The sequence below is a fragment of the Juglans regia genome, chromosome 14 (genome assembly GCF_001411555.2).
Source record: "Juglans regia cultivar Chandler chromosome 14, Walnut 2.0, whole genome shotgun sequence".
Classification (NCBI taxonomy): domain Eukaryota; kingdom Viridiplantae; phylum Streptophyta; class Magnoliopsida; order Fagales; family Juglandaceae; genus Juglans; species Juglans regia.
Genome location: NC_049914.1, coordinates 11,100,690 through 11,122,453, shown reverse-complemented (window position 1 = coordinate 11,122,453; position 21,764 = coordinate 11,100,690). Strand labels below are relative to the sequence as shown.

At 34.9% G+C, this 21,764-nt stretch overlaps 2 protein-coding genes across 4 annotated transcripts; both read left to right on the top strand.

Annotated features, from left to right (window-relative positions):
* The first annotated feature begins 1,349 nt into the window (after positions 1-1,349).
* Positions 1,350-6,925, top strand: LOC108989648 (phosphatidylinositol transfer protein 1-like). Of its 3 annotated transcripts, XM_035684987.1 has the most exons (10): positions 1,350-1,632; positions 1,863-1,893; positions 1,975-2,123; positions 2,877-2,968; positions 3,068-3,075; positions 3,181-3,252; positions 3,519-3,686; positions 4,009-4,104; positions 5,082-5,204; positions 6,376-6,925. In XM_035684987.1, exons 1-10 carry the CDS (start codon positions 1,613-1,615, stop codon positions 6,493-6,495), a joined length of 879 nt encoding a protein of 292 aa, XP_035540880.1. In that variant the 5' UTR covers positions 1,350-1,612; the 3' UTR covers positions 6,496-6,925. The 3 variants fall into 3 exon arrangements, with proteins under 3 accessions (XP_035540880.1, XP_035540879.1, XP_035540881.1); XM_035684986.1 differs by having other exon boundaries at positions 2,877-3,075; XM_035684988.1 differs by lacking the exons at positions 1,350-1,632; positions 3,068-3,075.
* A 2,299-nt stretch (positions 6,926-9,224) lies between these two features.
* Positions 9,225-20,659, top strand: LOC108989649 (phosphatidylinositol transfer protein 2-like). Its single transcript, XM_018963333.2, has 10 exons — positions 9,225-9,426; positions 10,060-10,090; positions 10,216-10,364; positions 10,911-11,002; positions 11,107-11,114; positions 11,213-11,284; positions 12,583-12,750; positions 13,080-13,175; positions 19,051-19,173; positions 20,287-20,659. Exons 1-10 carry the CDS (start codon positions 9,407-9,409, stop codon positions 20,326-20,328), a joined length of 801 nt encoding a protein of 266 aa, XP_018818878.1. The 5' UTR covers positions 9,225-9,406; the 3' UTR covers positions 20,329-20,659.
* The last annotated feature ends 1,105 nt before the right edge of the window (positions 20,660-21,764 follow it).

The following is a 21,764-nucleotide window of genomic DNA, read 5'->3' as shown; positions in this document are numbered from 1 at the left end:
ACTATATATGATTGTTCCTAAAAAATACAATATTATTTAAAAAGTAATGCTAAATAAAATATTAAGATGTGCAAGTTTCGCATACTCATTTAAAAAAAGTGAGATTTATCATTAAAAAAATATTTTTTTCACTTAAATTCCAGATTTATCAAATTTTTTTAAAGGAAGTGCATGAGACTTGTACACCGTAAAACTTTAACATATTTATCTAAAAAAATTATAATAATGAGATGAAATGAAATATTTTTACTATCCAAACGGAGTCTAAATATGGGGGCACGTGGTTCAGAGTTTAATTTCATTAAACTAAATCCAAATCTTGCTATTCCAAGTTCCAACCCCCTACCCCAACTCCTTATCTTTAAATAAAAATCAGTAGAAAAACGAAGAACCAAATTATATAAATTTTTAGTAGTTTAACTAAACATTATTCGTTGAATTCCATGAACATTGATTATGTAACCGAATTACTTCGAATTTTAACATTGGTGATGGATGGAAGCGATTCGACAACATCAAACAAGAGACAACGACGTACGTCTAGAAAGATTCATGGGCCTGCGTAGATCCATTATATCGGAGTTTTTCTCAAAATCGGCCCGTATAAATATTGAAAAGAAAAATAATATTTATAATCGTAGAATATAATTATTTTTAAAAAATAAAAAAATACTAGACTTATATAATAAATAAGTAATTTTTTAATGATAAATTTCATTATTTTTTAAGAGAATTAGATAGTATTACGTATTTAATGACTGTATCTAATATTACTCATCTTGTTAGATATGAATAGAGCAAACATCAAGCTTTCATCTTAAACAATATATATTATTAAAAATTAAAAATTTCAATTCTATATTTATTAAAATCAATTTCTCATATTTAAATTATATTATTAAAAACACATATATTATTTAGACATATTTGAGATACCGATAATGGATCTCGATCATTTCATCCTATAGATTTTTTTGTTTGTTTTTATTTAATGGTTAAGTAAGTAATTTTTTTAATAGATGTTATGATTTTTTTTTAAAATAAAATATTTTAAAAATATAAAAAAAAAAAACATATGAAAAAAAAATGCAATTTGTTTTGTCGGGAGCGACCGTAGTGCCACCCATATTTATTTATGAATAATGCTGTTATAACTTTTCATTTGACCTCTTTATTCTAACTGCTCATGATATTTTTTTTTAATTTTTAAAAAATGTTGAAATATGTTAAAAGAATGAAAAATAAAAAATCTAGCGGCACGCACAGCTGTGAGCCTGTAACTGCTGGCGGGAGCCTAGCACTCTATTTATTATGATCAACGAATACCTGTCGCTGGAAATTTCCTGGAAGTCCAGGGGAAAACCGTCCGTCCTCCCATGAGTAGAGCACTAGAATCCAAAAAGTTCATGACGAAATATAGTCATCCATCCCCCTTTGTCTCAGATCCAAGCTCAAAGCAGCACCCCGCATTCCGCTCTGCATATTCTTTTTCTCTTCCACGATCTCTGCATCTCGATCTCTGGCCTCTCGCTTGGTCCTGTCTGCATTACATTTCAAGTTCGGTTGAGTCTCGCCGGAAGCCAAGTAACATAATAGAAGGAATCTGCTGGAGATGGTTGTCATCAAGGAATTGTATCCTTCCATTTTTAAAATGTTTTTGCATCGGATGAAATGAGGAAAAGAAAATATTAAAAACAAATCTTGTTCTTGGAGTGTTTGTTTGGTTCATTTGCTTGTCAGTTTATGCATTGTTGTATACTTGTATTAGTGGTTAATGTTCGTTCGGGTGGTGTTCATATTTCTTCAAATAGTTATTCTTAGGTTTCCTTAGCTGATAAATTTTCAATGGGGATGTTTTGAAGTCGGATCGTCATGCCCTTGTCGCTGGAAGAGGTAAAACCAAGCAAACGCGTTTAAAACTCTGTCATGGTGACACCCCATTTCACTTCTAAGAATTAAATGTATGCATTGCAGTATGGGATAGCACAGATGTACATGGTCACGAAGATGCAGCAAAAGAACACCACTGGTACTGAAGGAGTCGAACTATTAGAAAGCAGACCCTTTGAAGACGATGTGTACGGACAAGGTCGATACACTTCTAAAGTTTATCGTCTGCAAAGGTAATCTTGATTGATCGCAGTTTTAGTATTATGTGGTAGAAAGAAGTCGTTATCGCTGGATTATTGTATCAAATATGCAAATTTGAGTGGTTAAAAAATGCAGTGATTAAGGCAACTCGATTCTTGTTTTTGGTTTATGTGGCTTTCTGCACAAATGTTGTAGGTTTTGAATGCCACATTGGGCATTTCTCTTGGTAAGTATGGCTGATTGCTAATTCCTGGATGTTATTATCACACCTAATGTTATTGCTAATTCCTGGATGTTATTATCACACCTAATGTTACTTATAAAAAAAAAAAAAAAATTATCACACCTAATGTTACTTATAAAAAAAAAATTATCACATCTAATGTTTGAAGGCATTTTCATATTGTGTTATTCATTATCCGTTTAATTATCATTTTTTTATCATTCTGATGTGGCCTTAAATGATTAAAAAACTATTTGTTATTTTTCACTTATATGATAATCATTTGATATCACATTCAGGGATGATGAAATAATGATGATTAAGAGGGTCATGAATAGCATTTTTCTTCTCCTATGTTGGGTGAGTGTGACCAGGCACAATCAGTTGGATAATGTGTTGCTTCCACAATGTTGACAGAGCACCTGCCTGCCTAGGCCTCTATGATTTTAGTTTTTCTGTTTTTGTTGAATTGGATCGTTTCTTGAAAGTTCATTTTGGAATGAAAATTTGTAACTTCTAGTTACAGTTATTATAATCTCTTAATCTTGACCTCTTTCTGCAGCAAAGTTCCTGCTTGGCTTAGAAAATTTGCACCACCACATGCTCTTGATATGCAAGAGGAAGCCTGGAGCGCATACCCGAGATGTAAATCAGGTTTGCCAAGTCCTCTAGACATCCCTCCTTGTGTGTTTCTTGTACTTGTATTAATGTCTTTTTGGTTTTTTATCTGCGAATGGATGCCTCACTACCCAGTACTCAAGGTAAAATTTCTCTCTTTCCAATCAAAGTTCACTTCCACAAACATTCTGGGGAAAATGTTTTACTTCACAGTACTCTAGGTATTCATTGATTTTGCTTTTGTGCAGTGCGCACACTTTACCAGGTTTTGGTTAACTATTGAAACTGTCCACAGGGCTGACAATGGACACTCGGAAAATGTTTGTTTCTGAGAATCTCTCTCATTCTTTGTCTAAATACTAAAATGTGTAGCTTTCTTTTTATGTTGGCAGTTTCATGTATTTAAGAAGTTCATTATGTTGTACTCCTACGTTTCTAATCGCGGTTATTTAGCTTCCATGTAGCTTCATCTAGATCTTAGCAGTCACATGGCTTTAATTGTGCATCAAATATGAAATCGCAATGTATTATACCTTTTATATTTCTTGGTGGTTTTTTGGCACTCACTTGTGAACTGACAAACCAGGTACATGGTTTAAGCAAGGAACAACTGGCAGCCAGGCAAGTGGAATATATTGATATAGCTATCCCTGGAAAGGATTGTTGGAGTTACTTAGTTGGGAATTGTAGTATAGACTTTTCCAAATTCAAATCAGCAAGAATTGACCGTGGTCCACTTCCAAAGGGGTGGCAGGTTAGAGTTTTCTGTAATTGTAATTTATGTGTTTTATTTGTCTCATGGAACTTTGGCTCGCATTCCTTTTCTTCTCTTTTTTGGCAGAATACACAGATTGCTTACGTCATTTAACATCAGGGCTCAAATTGTTGTGTCAAAAAGGAACCCTTTTCAGTGCTCTTTACTTGTCTTTCAACATCACACAATCACATTTGCTTTTCTTCTGTCACTTTTCTTCTCCCCTAATCTAATAAGGTGCACCCTTTAATTTTAATGTTTTTCAAATCCTCGCGACAAATTAGTTTGTGTTTTTATTTATTATTTTGATATACTTTCTCAGGATAGGTGTGATCCAGTCATGACTGCGTACAAATTGGTGACAATTGATGCACCATACTGGGGATTTGGTCGTCAGCTTGAACAGGCCCTGCTAGCAGTACCATCTCTTTGGCCTCAATAAATCTTGAAATATCACTTTTGACTTTTGTTCAAACTTTTCCAAGCTGTTTTGCCCAATGAAATACATATTTCAAGAAGTAGGCCGAAGCCAACATGGTTTTGACATCAATGCTTTAATGTTTCAGTGCAAATATAAATCTGCAACTGGATTGCAAATTAACTGGATAATTAGTACCTATAAAGAAGTTAACTTGATAATTAATGCTTGTATGCTGAATTATCACTTTTTCTGCACCACTAGTTCTCTTATTACATAATTTGTAAAAGGAAAGATAAGTATAAGAATCAGAAATTGGAAATGCAAGAAAACCTCCAATGCTTATGGTACAGTTCATAGCTTTATCAGATTATAATTCTCAATATCTTACCTGTTCTCAGTTCTACAGTACTTCCTCTAGTTATTTTCTAAGATTCTGCTAGTGCAAGGGATGTGGCAACCCTGCGAGTATGGAAAATATATTGCTGTGCAACTGGGCTTTGCTCTCCCTCTTCTCTTTTCTCATGATGTACTCATTTGATGAAAATAAAAAGGTTTTGAGAAATAATTTGGGAATGGTATAGAATATTTTCATTCAAAATTTGCCTTGTGACATGTTTAGTTTCAAGGACGAAGACTTGGGGGGGTAATTTGAAAAGCCAAAATCCTGAAGCTGGACAAAAGAAAAGAAAGGACTGAGATAATTGAATATATAGAGATCACAGTCTAAAGTTGAGAAAAAAATAATAGAATAAAGAACATGAAGAACGGATAAGTGGAAAGTCAGGAAAAAACCTTCAACTTATTAAATTAATCTACATACCGTATAGCATTTTTCATGAGGGATGATTAAATTACTTTAGGGTACTAGTGTCAGGTCTTTCCTTAATCCCTTAACCCCCAACCCCAAGAAAGAAAACAAAAATAACAAATTTATTCATGTGTTCTCTTTAACTTATGTATTTTGTATTGCATAGGGTGAAAGGGCTCTTTTTTTGGAAAGTCATCGTCATTGCTTTGGTTGGATTGATAAATGGTATGGGATGACAGTGCAACAAATAGATGAACTCTTGCAACCAAATGACTCTACGTTAAATGAGGTAAGAAGATTCCAACTTCTTAAAACTCGTTGGTAGGATATTGATACAACTGGAAATATATGCATGAATTTTACCACTTCACTTAAGTATTAACGTGATAAGTTTATTGCTTTCTGTGGCAAAACATAATTGTGCTTCTCTTGCAAAAGAGTATATACAAATGTGTGTTTATAAGAGGAGAAAGGGACCGGGGCACATATTACCATGTGTGATCTTATATAATCTTTTATTTTTATATTTGTTCGTTCTAGCACTAGTTTTTGGTTGTAATATCTTTCAACTAGAGGATATGTGTATGGGGTAGCATCTTGTATCCTGGCACTGAGCTGGATGGATGATAGTCCTTGCTGAGTTTTTGATAAATTATTACAAAAGGAGGAGAGAGAGAGAGAGTCAGGGGGACTAGGTCTCGTGAGAATGGATTTTGACTTAATTTTTTTCATAATAATAGTAACTGGCATTTGGTCATTCCTGTCCTGTATAATGACTTAATTTCCAGTGATTGTTTGCGGTCATTAAGCACTTAAAAAGGATGGATTTTTAAATTTTTTTATTCCCTTAATGGCATATATAAGGTACTAACTATATTTTTCAATCTTCAGAGACAGACTATTTACAAAATAAAGTGAAGTTACTGTTAAGTTAGAATTTTACAATGATAAATACTTATGATTTCATTTCACAACATTTTCTGTGTGATCAAAATAATACACTTTATATGATTTTGATTAGTTTCTGATTCATGAAAGCCCCATATGTATACATTTTCATGAGACTACTAGCATCCCCCAAGTCAAGCTGTTCTGTTTAGTTGTCCACTTCTATTTAAAACAAGGTCTCTGTTACAGACCAGTTGGAATCAAAGAAGGTTCCTTTCTTCTTTGTAAAGGATATAGAAAGAGTCAAAGAACTGATGTTATCCTGAATTATTAGTGGTGAGTTATATACAACTTATTACTATCAAATTAAGTTGGGTCGTGCTGCTTCTTTCCAGGATGGAAAGTGGAATACAATTGTGAATACTGTTTTTATATTTGCTAGCAAACCACTGACTGCCCCAAGTATAATTCTGGTTATTGTTTAAATTTTTAAGTTTCTGCCTTTTATTGCCTCATTTTTGTGTAATCTTTGATCATTAAGTTTTCATTTGTCGCCCTGTGATCTAAACCAGAGAATTGTCAAGCCAGCTCTGATGATGAGCATTGAACATTTTAGGGGGGAATCACCAACTGATGGTGAAGGCATCTATAGCAAGAAGTCTGAGGTTAAATCTCAACAGAGTGTAAGCTAAGTGTTACAGGTGATATATATTTGGAAAGTAAACAAAATGGAGTAGACAGCAAAGCAACATACATGAATCCCCATATCAGATATTTATATTTTATACAAAGGGTAGGAGGTTTTGAATCCAGATTTTCTATTTGGAGAATCGATCATACGCAATCAGGTCATCAGTCTGTTGCCATATTGTTTCTTTTGAACCTGTAGCAGGGGGTAGCATAGCTGCGGGGGATTATACTTCATATCATTGGATCCACACTCTCCTTGGGATCCCCATAAAAGTGAAAAAAACAAGATCGTTTAATTTTTATTTTGTCTTTAAAAACATTGTACAAGAAATTGCACTTGAGCTGGTGGCAGCAATTCGGATGCTCACTGATGTAGTTGTTTTAAGCCGAAATTTGTTGAAAAATGAATTATGCCCGGTTTGGACTTTGGAGTTTGGATATCAGATTGTACGGCAAGTCTCGTTTAGGTATCAAATGGCTAGTGAGATGTTTTTATTTCATCTTTATATTTTCAACTTTCATTTAGGTTTTGAAATTAATAATTGATATACGCAGTAAAAAGTTAAATAAACAATGCAAAACTGACATAAACAATATAATAAACAGTATAAAACTGACATAAACAGTAAAATAAATAGTATAAAACTGATATAAACAGTAAAAAGTTATATAAACAGTATACTCTTTTTTTTTTTTTTTTTCCATCCTATTTTAAAAGATCATTCTTCTTCTATGTTCACGCCTCTTTACCTCTACCAAAACCTACCATTTTAATTTTTTGTGAGAATACAAAGTAATTTCAATTAAAAAAAAATATATGTTGAGATATAAATTTATTTATGGTATATTTTTTTAATTAATTATAAATATTACTTTTATTAATATATTTATAACTATTATTCAATAATTATAAAATAATTTTCAATAATTGGTGGGACGTACGCAATTTTTGATCATTTGTTTTTATATATTATTAAGAATGACATGTTTTGCGTGGTTCTTGCTAGTTAATGGGCAGCAGCTGCTAATATAGTATATTGTAAGAAAAACTGTTCTTCATCTTAAATTAAAATTTATCGCTAAATGGACTTTTTATTTAAGTCGAATTTTGTAATTACTGAAAATATAATATATTAGGGTGATACTACTACACATCGAGAATCCTCACCGATCATGTAATTTTTTTTTCAAATATTTTTTTAAACACCTTAAACATTTTAAAAAAAGACAAAAATTTACAAAGTCATTAAAAAAAAATACTTTCTTAACTATTAAAAAAAAAAAAAAAAGTACAATCGGTACCACTCTCGTTAGATATTCTTGATAGAGTTGGATTTTCCAATATATTATAGAATTTAAATATAAAGTGTTATTACTATTATTAGTATTAGAGTCAGTTTGGATATTCATCTCAATTCATTTTATCTAATTATTATAAATTTTTTAAATTTTAATACAAAATATAATAAATAGTTTAATTTTTTCAAATTTTAAAATAATAATAATATTAAAAAATAATAATTCATTTAATTTTTAATTTTAATTTTAATTCAATTCAATATAACATCTAAAACGTAACCTTAATCTTCAATTGTAATGGACTTTTAAGAAAGTCAGATTTGACGACGCAACATGTCTAATGTCTAGGGCTGTACAAAAAATCGATAAACCGACCTAGACCGACTCAGACCGGCCGTCGGAGCTCGGAACCGGCCGAAACCAGTGAAGAACCGGTCGGCGTGCGGCAGAAAATAGTATAAACCGATATCGGCCGGTTCGGCGTCGGTTCGAACCTGGTTCAAACCGCTGAACCGGCCGATTAAAGAAATTTTATTATTTTTTTATATATTCTGTATTCAAAACGACGCCGTTCCACTTAAGTTTAAGTGGAACGGCGTCGTTTTAAGTCTGCAGTTGTGTTTTAACATAACTGAAACGACGCCGTTTGGTATTAAACTAAACGGCATTGTTTTATTCTTAACGTATTAAAAAAAAATTAAGTAGAACGACGCTGTTTGGTTTAGACCAAACGGCGTCGTTTTGAAATTAGGTCGTCTTCTTCCTCGGGCGTCTTCTTCCCAGTGACGCATCGCCGTTTTCATCCCCGCTCTCTCTCCTCTGCGACACTCTCTCTCTCTCTACTCTCTCAGACGAAACTCGCCGATGAACCGACTGTGAACCGCCAGAGAATTGCCGATGTCGAGACGGCCGGTGTTTTTCTCCCCATCGATCGGTTTTGGCCGATTTCCTCCCCCAAAAATAAACTATCGGTCGGCGTCGGTTTTACCCCAAAACCGCGCCGATACAGTCGGTTTTCACCCCTACTAATGTCTACGTTTTCACATGCAAATAGATGCCAGACGTTGATGGCCAGGTTGGTTGGACCCTCTTTGAAACTGGTTAGGAAAAGTCAATTCCAACCCTACTTTAACCCCATTCAAGCCGTCATCTTTGTCCGATACATAAATATTTATATAGATATGAATTTAAAATTATTTGAATAGAAATATATAATTTAAAACACATTTATATGTTCTTTTTAAAATGTGTTTTCAAAACTGGATTTCATCTTTAAAACTGTAGCATTTTATTTTTGCAAAAAAAAAAAAAAAAGTTTGGAAGAAAGGGGTTTGGAACTTTGGAGTTGACATCAGAAACAGTACAAACGAATCCGTCGTGGACTTGCTGACGACTTAGCGTTTACGCTAACGCAAGTTACATCCATTATTTAGGCGCGCTTTACATTATACGCGTTCTCAAAAGCATATTCCTCTGTGATTTCTTCGCTGCCTGGTGCTGGAGCATCCTTTTTATATCCCTGTCTATAGACTATACCTTTCCCCTCCTTCGTCTCTCCGAACTCTTGTTTGCATTTGAAGCCGGAGCTCATTTTCTTGGTCTCATTTTTGAGAAATGGTTCAAATCAAGGAGTTGTATCCTTTTTGTTTCTCTTTGGTTCAATTTTGAGCAAGTTTGTTGCTTTCGTGTTTTGGTATGGTGGCGTTTGTGTTTTACTAGGTACGATTACGAGAACTCGGTAGTTCTTTGTCTCACTAACCAAACTGAACATTCAAGATGAGACTTTTTTTATCCATTCAGATTAAATTCTCAATCTCTAGTTTTTGAGATTTCTTGGTATTGTTTGACTTCAATATAATTAGTGAGGCCCAACACGTCCTAATGTTTTTTATTTTTTATTTTTATTTTTGTTATTACTGTATGGCTTGGGTTATCCCCAAATTCCGAGTCTTGCAATATTGTTTCCAGATATATATTCGTTTTACCTGACTATTGTTCCTTATATTCATTTTATTTAGCTCTCAGTTTCAAATCATTTTAACTTCATTTAGTCTACAATGTTGTGTTTACTACTAAGATATCGGTTCACTTAGTGTTTGTTTTGTGCTAGTTTTAAGCAGTTCGATCCAGCTTATGCTTCTTGGGGTCAATGAAAGATAGCTATTTCCAGTTTTTTTTTGTTATCCAATACTTATTACAAAAAATTAGTCATCTGTTCTGTTTGAAACCTTAACCTATTACCTTTGAATCGGGGTACTTCTGCAAAGCCGGATCGTTATGCCCATGTCATTGGAAGAGGTAAACCAAGAAAAAATGCTTAAGACTTCCGTGATTGACAAAATGTGTAATTATTAAGTACCCATTGAAACTAACCTATTTTAGTCAATTTTGAGTTTGTCTCTAATTGTATGTCTACAATGCAGTATCATGTGGCATATATGTACATGGTCATGAAGATGTCACAACAGCACACAACCGGCGATGAAGGGATAGAAGTCATAGAGAACAGATCCTTTGAAGATAATGTGCTTGGGAAGGGTCGATACACTAACAAAATTTATCGCCTTCAAAGGTAATTGGACAGGCAATGAGTTTTAAAGTGTGGTAGAAATTGTTGTTATTGAATTGTGAGTTTGCATTTGACAGTTGTGTGTCTGTTCTTTAAGGCCCTTTATCATTGAGTTAGTTAGTGTGTCTGTAAAATCTGAACTGTTTTATTGCCTCATCAACTGAGAAAGTTGGACTATTTTAATTGCATTTCATGAGCCGAGTTACGAGTGACCTGAAATTTTTTGTAGGGCACTAATAGTGTCATCTTTGACAGGGTGTTTGCCCTTATGCATCTAATAAGATTATGACCGCTGCATGTGGCACTTGAGATAATCTATTGAATTGTATCCTTATATGCTTGTGCAAATTTGACGAGCACAAGTATTAATACTATCAAACGATAACTTTAATTATAATTTTTATAATTACTATCATGAATTTGTAAGATCTGCTACATCTGCAAATTTTTTGTGGATTCTTTTTTTTTTTTTGGTACTTCCTTTTCGTTTTTCTTGGAATATCTTGTTAGAATTTTTAAATTCTCATACTCGTGTAATTCTTGTTGCAGCAAAGTTCCTTCTTGGCTTACTACTTTTGCACCATCGGATGCTCTCATCATAAAAGAGGAAGCCTGGAATGCATTCCCAAAATGCAAATCAGGTTTGCCACTTCATCATGGTACCTTGTGTAACATGTTTCTTTTAGAACTTGCATTAATATGCTTTTTTTGGTTGTGATTTTCATATGGATGCCACATTACGCAGTGATGAAGGTAACAACTTCTTGAATTAATTTTCACATTCAATAAATGTTTGTGGGCAAGTTGTGTTAACACTGAAGAGCATGCTTATCGGTTTTGCATTTCTGCAGTGCCCATATTTTCCCAGGTTTCAGTTAACCCTTGAAACTGTTAATAGGCCTGACAAAGGGCAGTCAGAAAATGTAAGTTTCTTTTGGAAGTTTCTCTTTCTCTTTGACCCTATTTACTCAAAGTTATAGCTTTATCCAGACCCTAGCATTTTTTGGTAAGACACTAGCAGTTGCATACCTTTGAATTGTCATCATATATGTTTTTGCATATTATTTTATGTTTTCATTTTGTTGGTTTCTTTGGCCACTCCATATCTATATCTATTCTTTAGCAATTGAATGCCTGTAACCATAGTTTTTACAATCTTAAGAAATTGTATCATGTATTGTCTGATTCAAAGCGAAGCATTTGTAAAATTTCTGAATCTTTTGGGTATATTTAAGAGGCTCTTGAATGGTAGGATACAGTGAGGTGTATCGTGCAAATTGTTTCAAATTGAAGAATCACTACATCACATGATATGGCTTTTTGCTTATCCATGCGTAAAGATGTAATCTTTCTTTGCTTGTGTTCCCAATCATCTTTAATGGCTTACCCAAGTTTTAAGGGAAAAAAGCTATCTAAGAGCTCTCTTTTTTTCTTCTCTTCCCTTCCCTTTTAACTTTTTGTTGCTTTCGTCATTGGAAATTTTTTTCTACCATAGCTTTGCTTTTATTCTTAGATATAGAAGAAGAAGTCCTCTTAAAGAAAGTTATTTTTCAAAACTCTTTAACTATTATTTATTTTTGTCCTTTGTATTTAGGATATTGTGGAGAATTCTTATTGGAACATTTATTTTTAGTTTGTGATTGTTAGATTTTATTAGATGACTATTTTTGGTGTGTCCTTGTATCTAGGTAGCCTATTCTAGTTTAAAAGATGACGAAGATGGTAAACAAGAAGATTATTTGTGTTTCACCTATAAAAAAAAAGACGATTATTCGTGTTCTATATCATGTGTTGTCACTTTTGGGTGCGATCCATTTAAATGTGAAGTGTGAATTCCTTACCGGCTAGTTTTTTAATTGAAATTGTGTGATAATTTATGAAATTTTTGATATTTCAAATATATCTTGTTTTTATTTATTTAGCCATATTCCTTAAATGTTACTGCCTAAGTGATGATAAATATCTCATTACTTGATTATTTACCAAGGTCATATAGAAAAAAAAAAAAAAAGTGTATTTTATACCTACGTGTGTATTTTTTTTAGAAATTTGATTGCATGTTCGTGTCTTTTTGTCATGTAAATTACAAAAACATGGTAAATCGATCCACAATATAATTGGCATTTAAAAACTATGTCTCCAACGTTTTATCAAATATATATTTGCATTTTTTCTACCTCTGTTGTTTGCTTTTTTGGCATTTCTCACTGTGTAGCTGTAGGTTCATGGTCTAAGTGAAGAACAACTGGCAGTCAGGGAAGTGGAATACATTGATATAGCTTCTTCTGAAGGCAATTATTGGAGTTATCTAGTTGGAAATAATGATGTGGACTTCTCTGAATTCAAATCAGAAAGAACCGGCCGTGGTCCACTTTTGGAGGGGTGGCAGGTTGGAATTTCCTTTATATGTTACAGATGCCACTAGCAAGGAATTTCACTGGCATTTCTTCTATTGTTATATCTTTTCTTAGTTTCTTGTTCGCTTGTTAGCTCTCTCACCCTTTGATGGCTTTTGTGGGAATTTTCCATTTGTCTTGTAGCTTTCACCTTCCATGAAAAGCCCCACTCCTCCTCCTCCTCCCTCCCCCCACCCTCTCTTTCTCAATTTTATGGATCAAATATCTTGTAACAATCATGTTGTGCTTTCTGATTTCCATGTTTCATAAATCCTTGTGGAAAAAAAAAACGTTGTGATTTAGCCATGAAATTCTTTTGCAGAATAGGTGTAATCCTGTTATGACAGCATACAAATTGGTAACAATCGATGCACCATACTGGGGTTTTGGATCCCGACTTGAACAAGCTCTAATAGCGGTAATGCCTTTTTTGTATCAAACATTCTTAATATATATTACTTTCAACACAAATTATTTAGTCAACATTAATGAGTGTGTTCCAGGAATTTCTCTATCAGGGGAAATTCACATGAAGCCTTAATGCCACCTTTATGGCAACCATTCCTAAAAAAAGTTGGGATTGTGGAGATAAAAGGATTTTCATACCATTAGTCTTGTGGAGGTGTTTACAAGATTATCTCTAAAGTCTTAGGAGACGTTTGGATTCGAAGATGATTTGAGATGAGCTGAGATGAGCTGAGATGGATTGTAAATAGTAATGAGATGAGTTGTGAATAGTAGTGAGATTTATGAGTTAAAGTTGCTGAATAGTAGTGAGATGAGTTGAGATGAGCTGAGATGAGTTGAGATGAGCTGAGATCACTTACGAATCCAAACGAATCCTTAGCTATCAGGATGAAAGTGGCATTGGATAGGGTAATACCCAGGGCCCAGAATGCCTTCATCAGGGGGAGACAGATTTAAATCAGGTTCTAATTAGCAATGAATGTCTAGCTAGTAGAATTCGTCCAGGGATCCCAATTGTGTTATGTAAGCTGGATTTAAAAATGGCCTCTGACCATGTTGATTGAGACTTTTTATTTACTTGCTGAGAAGATGTGTGTTTCTCTACTTTGTGTTTCTGTGTCTTGATTAATAGTACACTATTGGGCTTCATTAGCTATTTTTGCGGTCTGCGTAGGTGGCCCTTATCCCCTCTGACCTTTGTAGTGGTCAAGGAAGTTCTGAGCATAATGATATGTGTAACTGTGGATAGGGGACTCCTATCGCTTTTCAGTGGGTCAAAGGAGCATGAACAAGCAGATTGTGGCTCACCTTCGTTTTGCGGAGGATACTCTGATATTCTGTAAGAATGACCTAGAGCAATTTCACTGCTTACAATACTCGTTCTTATGCTTTGAGTCTGTATTAGGGTTGAAAGTTAACTTGGCTAAATCAGAATCATTTTCGGCTGGTGATATGGAAGATATGGGTCATTAGCTACTATCCTTGGATGTAGGGTGGTGTCATTTTCCATAGAAAGGCATCGTACAAGGTAAATCACTATGAGATGGCATTATTGAGAAAATGGAAAGGCGGCTGACTGGCTGGAAATGTCTATATCCGCCAAAAGGGGGCCAGATGACCTCGATCAAGAGTACTCTATCTAACTTACCAACCAATGTTCTGTTCTTCTTTCCTTTTCCCCTGTAGGTGGGGTAAAATGCATTGAGAATATTCGAAAGGAATTCCTATGGGTGGCTTGGAAGGTGTGGGTAAATATAATCTAGTCAACTGGTCAATATTAAGTGCTCTGGTCTCTTCTGGTAGTTTTGGTGTAAAAAACCTGCTTGTTTTTAATTGGAAAATGCTAGGCAAATGGTTTTGGCACGATGCAACGGAGAGAGAAGCTCTGTGACAACTTGTTGTGGAAGCAAAGTATGGGAGGTTGTGGGTTTGGATGGTGTACTAACTCAGTTAATGGGTCCTTTGGAGTAGCATTAGGTTTTGGCAGTGTATGTGGTGCTGAGATCAAGTCTTGAAAGAAATATACCCTGGACTGTTTAGTATCTCTTCTTACAGGGAGGCTTCAATGCATGAATTTCTCTAGATTATGAATGGCTGTCCTTAGAGGAGCATATCCTTCAATAGATTAGTGCAGGATTGGGATGCGGAGTCCTCACTTCACTCCTCAAGGTACTATATTAGCTAAGGGACGTGAGAACAAAATGGGGTGGATTCAAAATCATTTTATAGCATTCTACATCTTGTGGCTGTACGCTTCTTTCCCTGGAAAAAGTATACGGCCAAACAAGGCACTCTCTAGAGTGGCTTTCTTTATATGGACAGTGGTTTTAGATATTGGTGTTGCATGTGCAAGAACTGCGAAGAAACCATTGACCACCTGTTGCTACGTGAAGTGGAAAGGGCCTTGTGGGCATCGGTCTCCCAACTTCTTAGGATAGAATGGCTGAAGCCGCTCTATGTGGTGGAGCTAACCCTAAGTGGAAATATGGACATAGACATCAGAAGAATGGCTCCTTTGTGCTTAAAATGGAGTACTGGAATGAGCGTAATGCACGAAACTTTGAAGAACGTGAGAGAACACTAGCATAGTTAAACACTTTCATGCTTATGTCTTTGTATGAATGGACTATAGTTCATAACAATACTCCTTTTTTTCTCTCTTGTAGATTTCATTACCCATTGCTATCCTACCATTTCCTAAAGTAGGTCTCTATGCATACCCAAATGTATTTGGGTTCTGCCCCTGGCACTTTTTTATGAAAAGAAACATGATATCTTTACTTCTAGAAAAAAAGTTGATTATAACTTATGATCATGGATCAATTTGTATATGCTCAATTTGCTTTTGTGTGCATGACCAATTCTTCTGTCTTCAAAATCAGTGGAAAAAAGCTAGAGCAGCAGTGATCTTTCTCTCTCTCTCTCTACACACACGCACACACTACTTAAAACCAAGGCTCGAAAAAACGGTTCGATTCAAATTGAATCTGTAAGAAACCGAACCAATTTTAGTGAAATGTTTGAATCGTTCACTAAACCGCTTCAATCGATCAATTCAGACCGATTCTAAACTTTATTTATTTTTATGTTGTCTAAAAACTGAGTTTTTTTTTAATATTTATTTATTTATTTTTTATTTTATTTCTTGTACAAAAATATAATAGAACTAAACATATATTAACTTTTTCATCATTGTATTCAATAAGAATCACAGAAAAATTGAAAGATGAAAATGTAGTTCTTTATTTTATTTAGTTGAGCAAAAATAGGAGATGAATTAGTATTTGAGAATACCTGCAGCCTGGTCCATCTGCTCCTCTTCAATAAACAGCCCTCCAATAGTTGGACGCCATGAATGCATTTTATTATACTTAGTCTGCATTTGCCTACACCCGATGAGACCCCATACAGCCCTCCCGTGCCTCACTTCTTCGTCTTCCACTCCATCCCATTCCCAAAGGATCTCGACCCCCACACTCATCCCATCGGCAACTCGACCCCCCGACGGAGCTCTACCCAGACCATTGTTTTTGTCACCACTTTTACTTATCTGTAAGCTAAAACCTGTCTCTTCTTCTCTGAATCCATCAATATGAGAATCACTTGAACCATTTTGATCATTCTGTTGAAAGTTTTCCGAATCATTTGCCTGAGATCTGAGAAAGGAAAGAAAAACTCCCATTTCTTAACTAATGATCAAAAGCATGAAAAAGAAACTATCCAACACACAAGAATGAAAGCGAAAAACGTACCTGAATATGAATCTAAGAAGTAATCCAAAAACAAAGAGCATGTAGTTGCAGACAAAAAACCATACAGAACCCATAACCCAAATCGTGTTCCCGAACGCAGAATCATTTATAAAGCCAAATCGAAACGAGCCTTAAGCATGAGAAAGTTTTTGGGAACCATAATTTCAATCAACCTCAGAGGCTTCTTTATTATTTTTCTTTTCCCTAAAATTCTAAGCAAAGTTGTAGAGTGACATGGGCACAAAATTTCTCGATCAAACTTCACTGGAGAGAGTGGCGCCCCACTTGCAAAGAGCGAACATTAGGTAAGGAGGGTGGAAGGAAAATGAGAGGCATTGTTGGAGACCAAAGGAACGAGATTGGAGGAGGAAAATCAACGTTCAGTTCACCCAAGATTTGATTTCTTGGGGGCAACAAATGAATGGTTTGTATCTCAGTTAGTGTTTTGCAATTCTATCCCGTGCGTATGAGTCTAGCCCCGTTATGGTGTGATTTATGAGGTGGCGCCCAACTATTGGAGGGTTGTTATTCCTTAAAAAACGGACGGACTACTTAGAAGCGGCTTTGTTAGTTTTTTATATTAAATTTGTGGTTGTGCTTAAAATACTACATTTGCCATGTGCTTTCTTCTTCATATATGAGGCAAAAAAATGTGGACAATTAAGGTTAAATACATAAATTCCATATTTATTGAAACTAGTCAATGAATTTATATTTTATACTCTTTTGTATGTGATATAAAATGCTTGAATTGCATTATATATGGGTTTGAATACTTTTTATCAACTTTGAAATAACTAATTCAAAATTTTCATGAATCACCCTATTCAATTTGTTGAATCGCCCAATCCATTGATTCAGTCCTTACCCGATTTCAATTTTTTGATTGCTTAAAACCTAGGTTTTTAGTAATTCATGGGATGAATTATTGAGTTCACAACTACATTCCTCTTTTCTCACTATTGAGTCTTTGGTGTTTTAGGAGAGCATGGGGGTATTGAATCAATTCTTTGTAGAATCTAAGGTTTTTGAGCTGAAACTGGAAGGTCATGTCTTTGTTTTACACGTAATGTCACGACCCCAGTTGACCCTGACTAGGTCAAGACCCGGAGCCACCGTGCACAAAGTGGAAAGTAGCACATATCTTAATTTTGGTCCTAAACTTGGGACCAAACCAGTTAGACTCCATTGTAAGTCTAATTATTCTTTTATGGATTCATTTACTTGGTCCATTTTTTTTAGAATTAATCTTCCAATAAAAAAGTAATAATATATCAGTGGGAAATATACCTGATAATGTATTACAGAACATAGCAGTCTTCCAAGGCTAGTTGTCCAAAATATACATACCTTTTCATAGGTAGGTTATTAACCTCGGAGAGTTCATACCATAGATACCACACTACACTTTTAACAAAATACTAGTCAACCTTCAACTGTTTGTAGACTGCCAGTTGTTACCGTAGCTGGCCTAGTCATTTGTACTACAAATGTCCCCATCCTTAAGAGGGGTTACTGGATTATCTCCTGCTGGTGGAGGGATCAGTACATGTGTTTAGGCAATGGCTCGTTAAGGTGGACAGGTGCTAGTGGGGGTAGATACAAATTAACAGGTGAAAACATTAGAGAAAACAATCACCCAATATGTCACTCTAAGGTTCATTACCAAGTCGCGGGTGAATGATTGCCAAAGTCCTGGTGGTTATCTTTCCATCTGTGACCATTAAGTGGCCCGTCACAGTATATCCAAGGCATCAATTGACATAAAAAAGAGGTGAGTTTGACAATTGACTAGCAAGTTAACCAGTGCTAGTATGTAATCAAGTGAGTGGTTAGCCAAAGCCAACATGTATGAGTGTATCTTCAATCAAAAGTTATGTAGTACAGCAACACAAGTATGCGTGTAAATACCAGTTTTAATGCTTTATCCATCTCCGTATGCCATTGCATATAACATAACTGACCACAACATTTCATTAGTATTCATTTCCGTTAAATTCATCCATAAGAATACCAATTTTCCATTCACAATCCATACACAGTTACATACAATGTTCCTTGGCATCCTGCATAACACACGATCGACTTATCCCTTCTCAATCAGGTTGTACATTTTGTACTACATGTTACGGCATAAGATGATCATTTTGAGCTCAAATCATTTAATAAGGCGTTACTCCCCCTTACAGCATAAGACCACTGGCCAACAGGACCAGAAAAATAGGAATTAAGAACTAGTAGTGTAGCCATAACCAAAACATTGTATCTGAATGGATAATGTCAACATAGTTGGCTGACTTCGACAATGTAGAGACCTTTCTGAATAGATGCTGTTGGTAAAGAAGTATAGTACATGGAAAGATAAAGAAATCCTTGGACTTACTTTTACTGACTTGCTTAAAGTACCATTAACTTTACTGGTTAGCTGTATGTTCTATAATTTGTATATTTGTTTTTGGCGTAGTTTACATGCTCTAACTTTTTCATTATAAATAAGATAAATAGAATTCATTAAGCTTTTCCTTGCCTCCAAAAATGAAAAACCATATTGATAATTTTTCCTGCTTTTGGTAGGGTGAAAAGGCGCTATTTTTGGAAAGTCACCGTAATTGCTTTAGTTGGATCGATGAGTGGTATGGGATGACAGTGCAACAAATATATGAGCTCGAACAACAAACCCATTCTGCATTAAATGAGGTAAGAAGTCCTAAACTTCCAAAGAAGTTGGTAGAAATATGATTTGATCAGCATATGAGGACTGTATCTGGAGGCTTATATCTGAAAGTTGGGGTTTTCTTTTGGCTGTTAAGTCATCTAGTTTGTTTTCTTCTTTTTTAATGTGTGAGGATTGCATTTTCATGGGTTGTAGAATTTGTGTTCCACTCATGCTAGTTTTGATGTCAAGCCATTATTAATTGATATATAGTTTTTCCTAGTACATTTGGGTGTTTGTCAGAAGTGTCTGGACACTCCATGATGATGTAATGATTTAATTCTTCGAATTTATGTAACAATCACCATCTTCATCTTGTACTTCACTACTTGGACTACTTTATGATCTCATGAAAAGCTAGATGGTTCAAAATACATTCACCAATTGATGGCAGCTCTATTTTATTCTGTTTGGCTGCTATATATTTCCCCCTGAGATGCTTTATAGCAGACAAATAATGCACAGATCATTATAGTCAAGAAGGCTGTTACTAAGATGATTGGTATTTGTGGGGGTAATTTGAAAAATACTCATGTACCGAGTTACAATTGGTATCTTCTTGAATTGGTTTATTGGCGTCAATAACTAGTAGGGAGTTCCTCTGAATTGCAGCTTTGCAGGGTATGAAATGTGGCGATTTTAATCTTTATACCTGCTTTTGTCGTCATAACTTACAAAAGCATCTATGTGTTCTCTTATCACATTATCACTTCGTCGAGAATATATCTCCTGGTTATCATTTAATCGTTGAATTGCACCTGTGCATTCACGCACATACATATTTATCAGTGCACTGATTCTACTGAATTTCATTTAGAGTTTATAAAAATTTATTTATAATCAATTATCAAAAAAGGTGAAAGAAAAAGCAATTACTCTCGTTCCTTGATGTTTTGAATGAATCAATTTGAAATTAAATTCTTATTATGTAATGTATAATAAGAATTATTGTCTAACGTTTTAAGAAATTTTTTTTGCTGGAAGAAAAAAAGGCATGAATACAAGATATAAAGTTTCAGTCCTGTATTTCATAATCTGCTTGATGTTTATTAATACAATTCAGTTCTTGCTGACTGGCATCTTGTGCTTAAAAGCAGAAACTTGGCAAGCCGGCATTGATTACAAGTGCAGAAGATTAACCCTTCACTTGATTCTGAAGACATTTATAGCAGGAGCTCACATAGACGTTGGTTTGCAGCTGATCTGCAAAGTATTATCTGAACTATCCCGGTTATACGTTTGCAGTGTAACTCCTACAGCACTCATTTCCTAGATTATATAGTTGCTAACGTAACATATTCAATTTCCCATTTATTACTTTATTGATTATTTCAGTTTGACTGACTACACAGTTGGTATTGTAAAGTATCCTAAATTAGAGTTTGGCGTCAAGTTTGGACAATATATGGGCACCAAAACCTGCAACTTATTGTTTGCGACAGCAAAGATTCCCTAAAGCTTTTGTCCGAATTCTAAAGCCTATGTCAATATTTATTAAGCATTTTATTTATATTGTTTATAGGATCTACATATTATGTCTTTCGAAATTTAGACACTATACTGTTAGCTTTGTGCATTCCATCGAGTAAGGTTTTCTTGACAACCTCGGAGGCTATGATTAGAAGATTGTGCGACTTCTTCGAAAATGGTCTCCAAAATATTGTCTGTGGTGGAATCTAGCAACCCAATATTCATTTTTTTTTTAAAGGAAAACTCTTAGACCATTTCATTATAGTAAAGAGGAAATACAATAAGAAGTATCCTCTATCGGTACAATCAAATCTGAAATGGAAAGAGAATCTTTTGTTAACAAATGAGGCATAACATTGACATTTCTCCTAACATGAGAAACCTCTCATCTAGCAAAGTTTTGCAACAACAATTTTGCTTCACAAACAAACATAGAGGCACTGCTTCCCCCTCCCTCCTTATCCTCATGTATAAAGTTGATCACTTGTAGGGAATCTCCTTCTATGATGACTTGTTTAAGGCCTAGATCCATACCAAATTTAATAGCTAAAAGAGCACCATAAGACTCAGCTGCAAGGGGTCACGAAACTGCTTCTTGCTTTGGCCTCATGGTAGCTAGTACTTGCCCTTAACTATCTCTGACTACAACACCAACTCCTATCATTCCCTTCTTTTTGTCAACAGATCCATCCCAATTTATTTTGAAACAATGCAAGGGAGGAGCCTTCCATGCTGCTAGGGATGAGCAAAACTATTGAGTCCTGGAGTCCTTATGCCTAGCATCTTCATCCAACAGATCAAGTATGGCTCGAGCTTCCTTTACAAGTGAATTTGGATGAATGAATTCATTGTTAAAGATAAAGCAATTGCTCATCCACCAAATCTTCCTACCCACTATGACAAACTCTTGAAGCACTTGGTTTTCAGTCAACAGAATGAGGGCAACAAAAAGTTCCAGAAAAGATAGTTGTGGCAGGTATATCTTCTGCAGCTTTTTTGAAGCTTGACACCACACATTCTTCGCAGAGGCACAGCTCCAAAGAGCATGGACCACACTTTCTTCTTCTCTACAACATAGAGGGCATATTGGAGTAGTCACAATTTT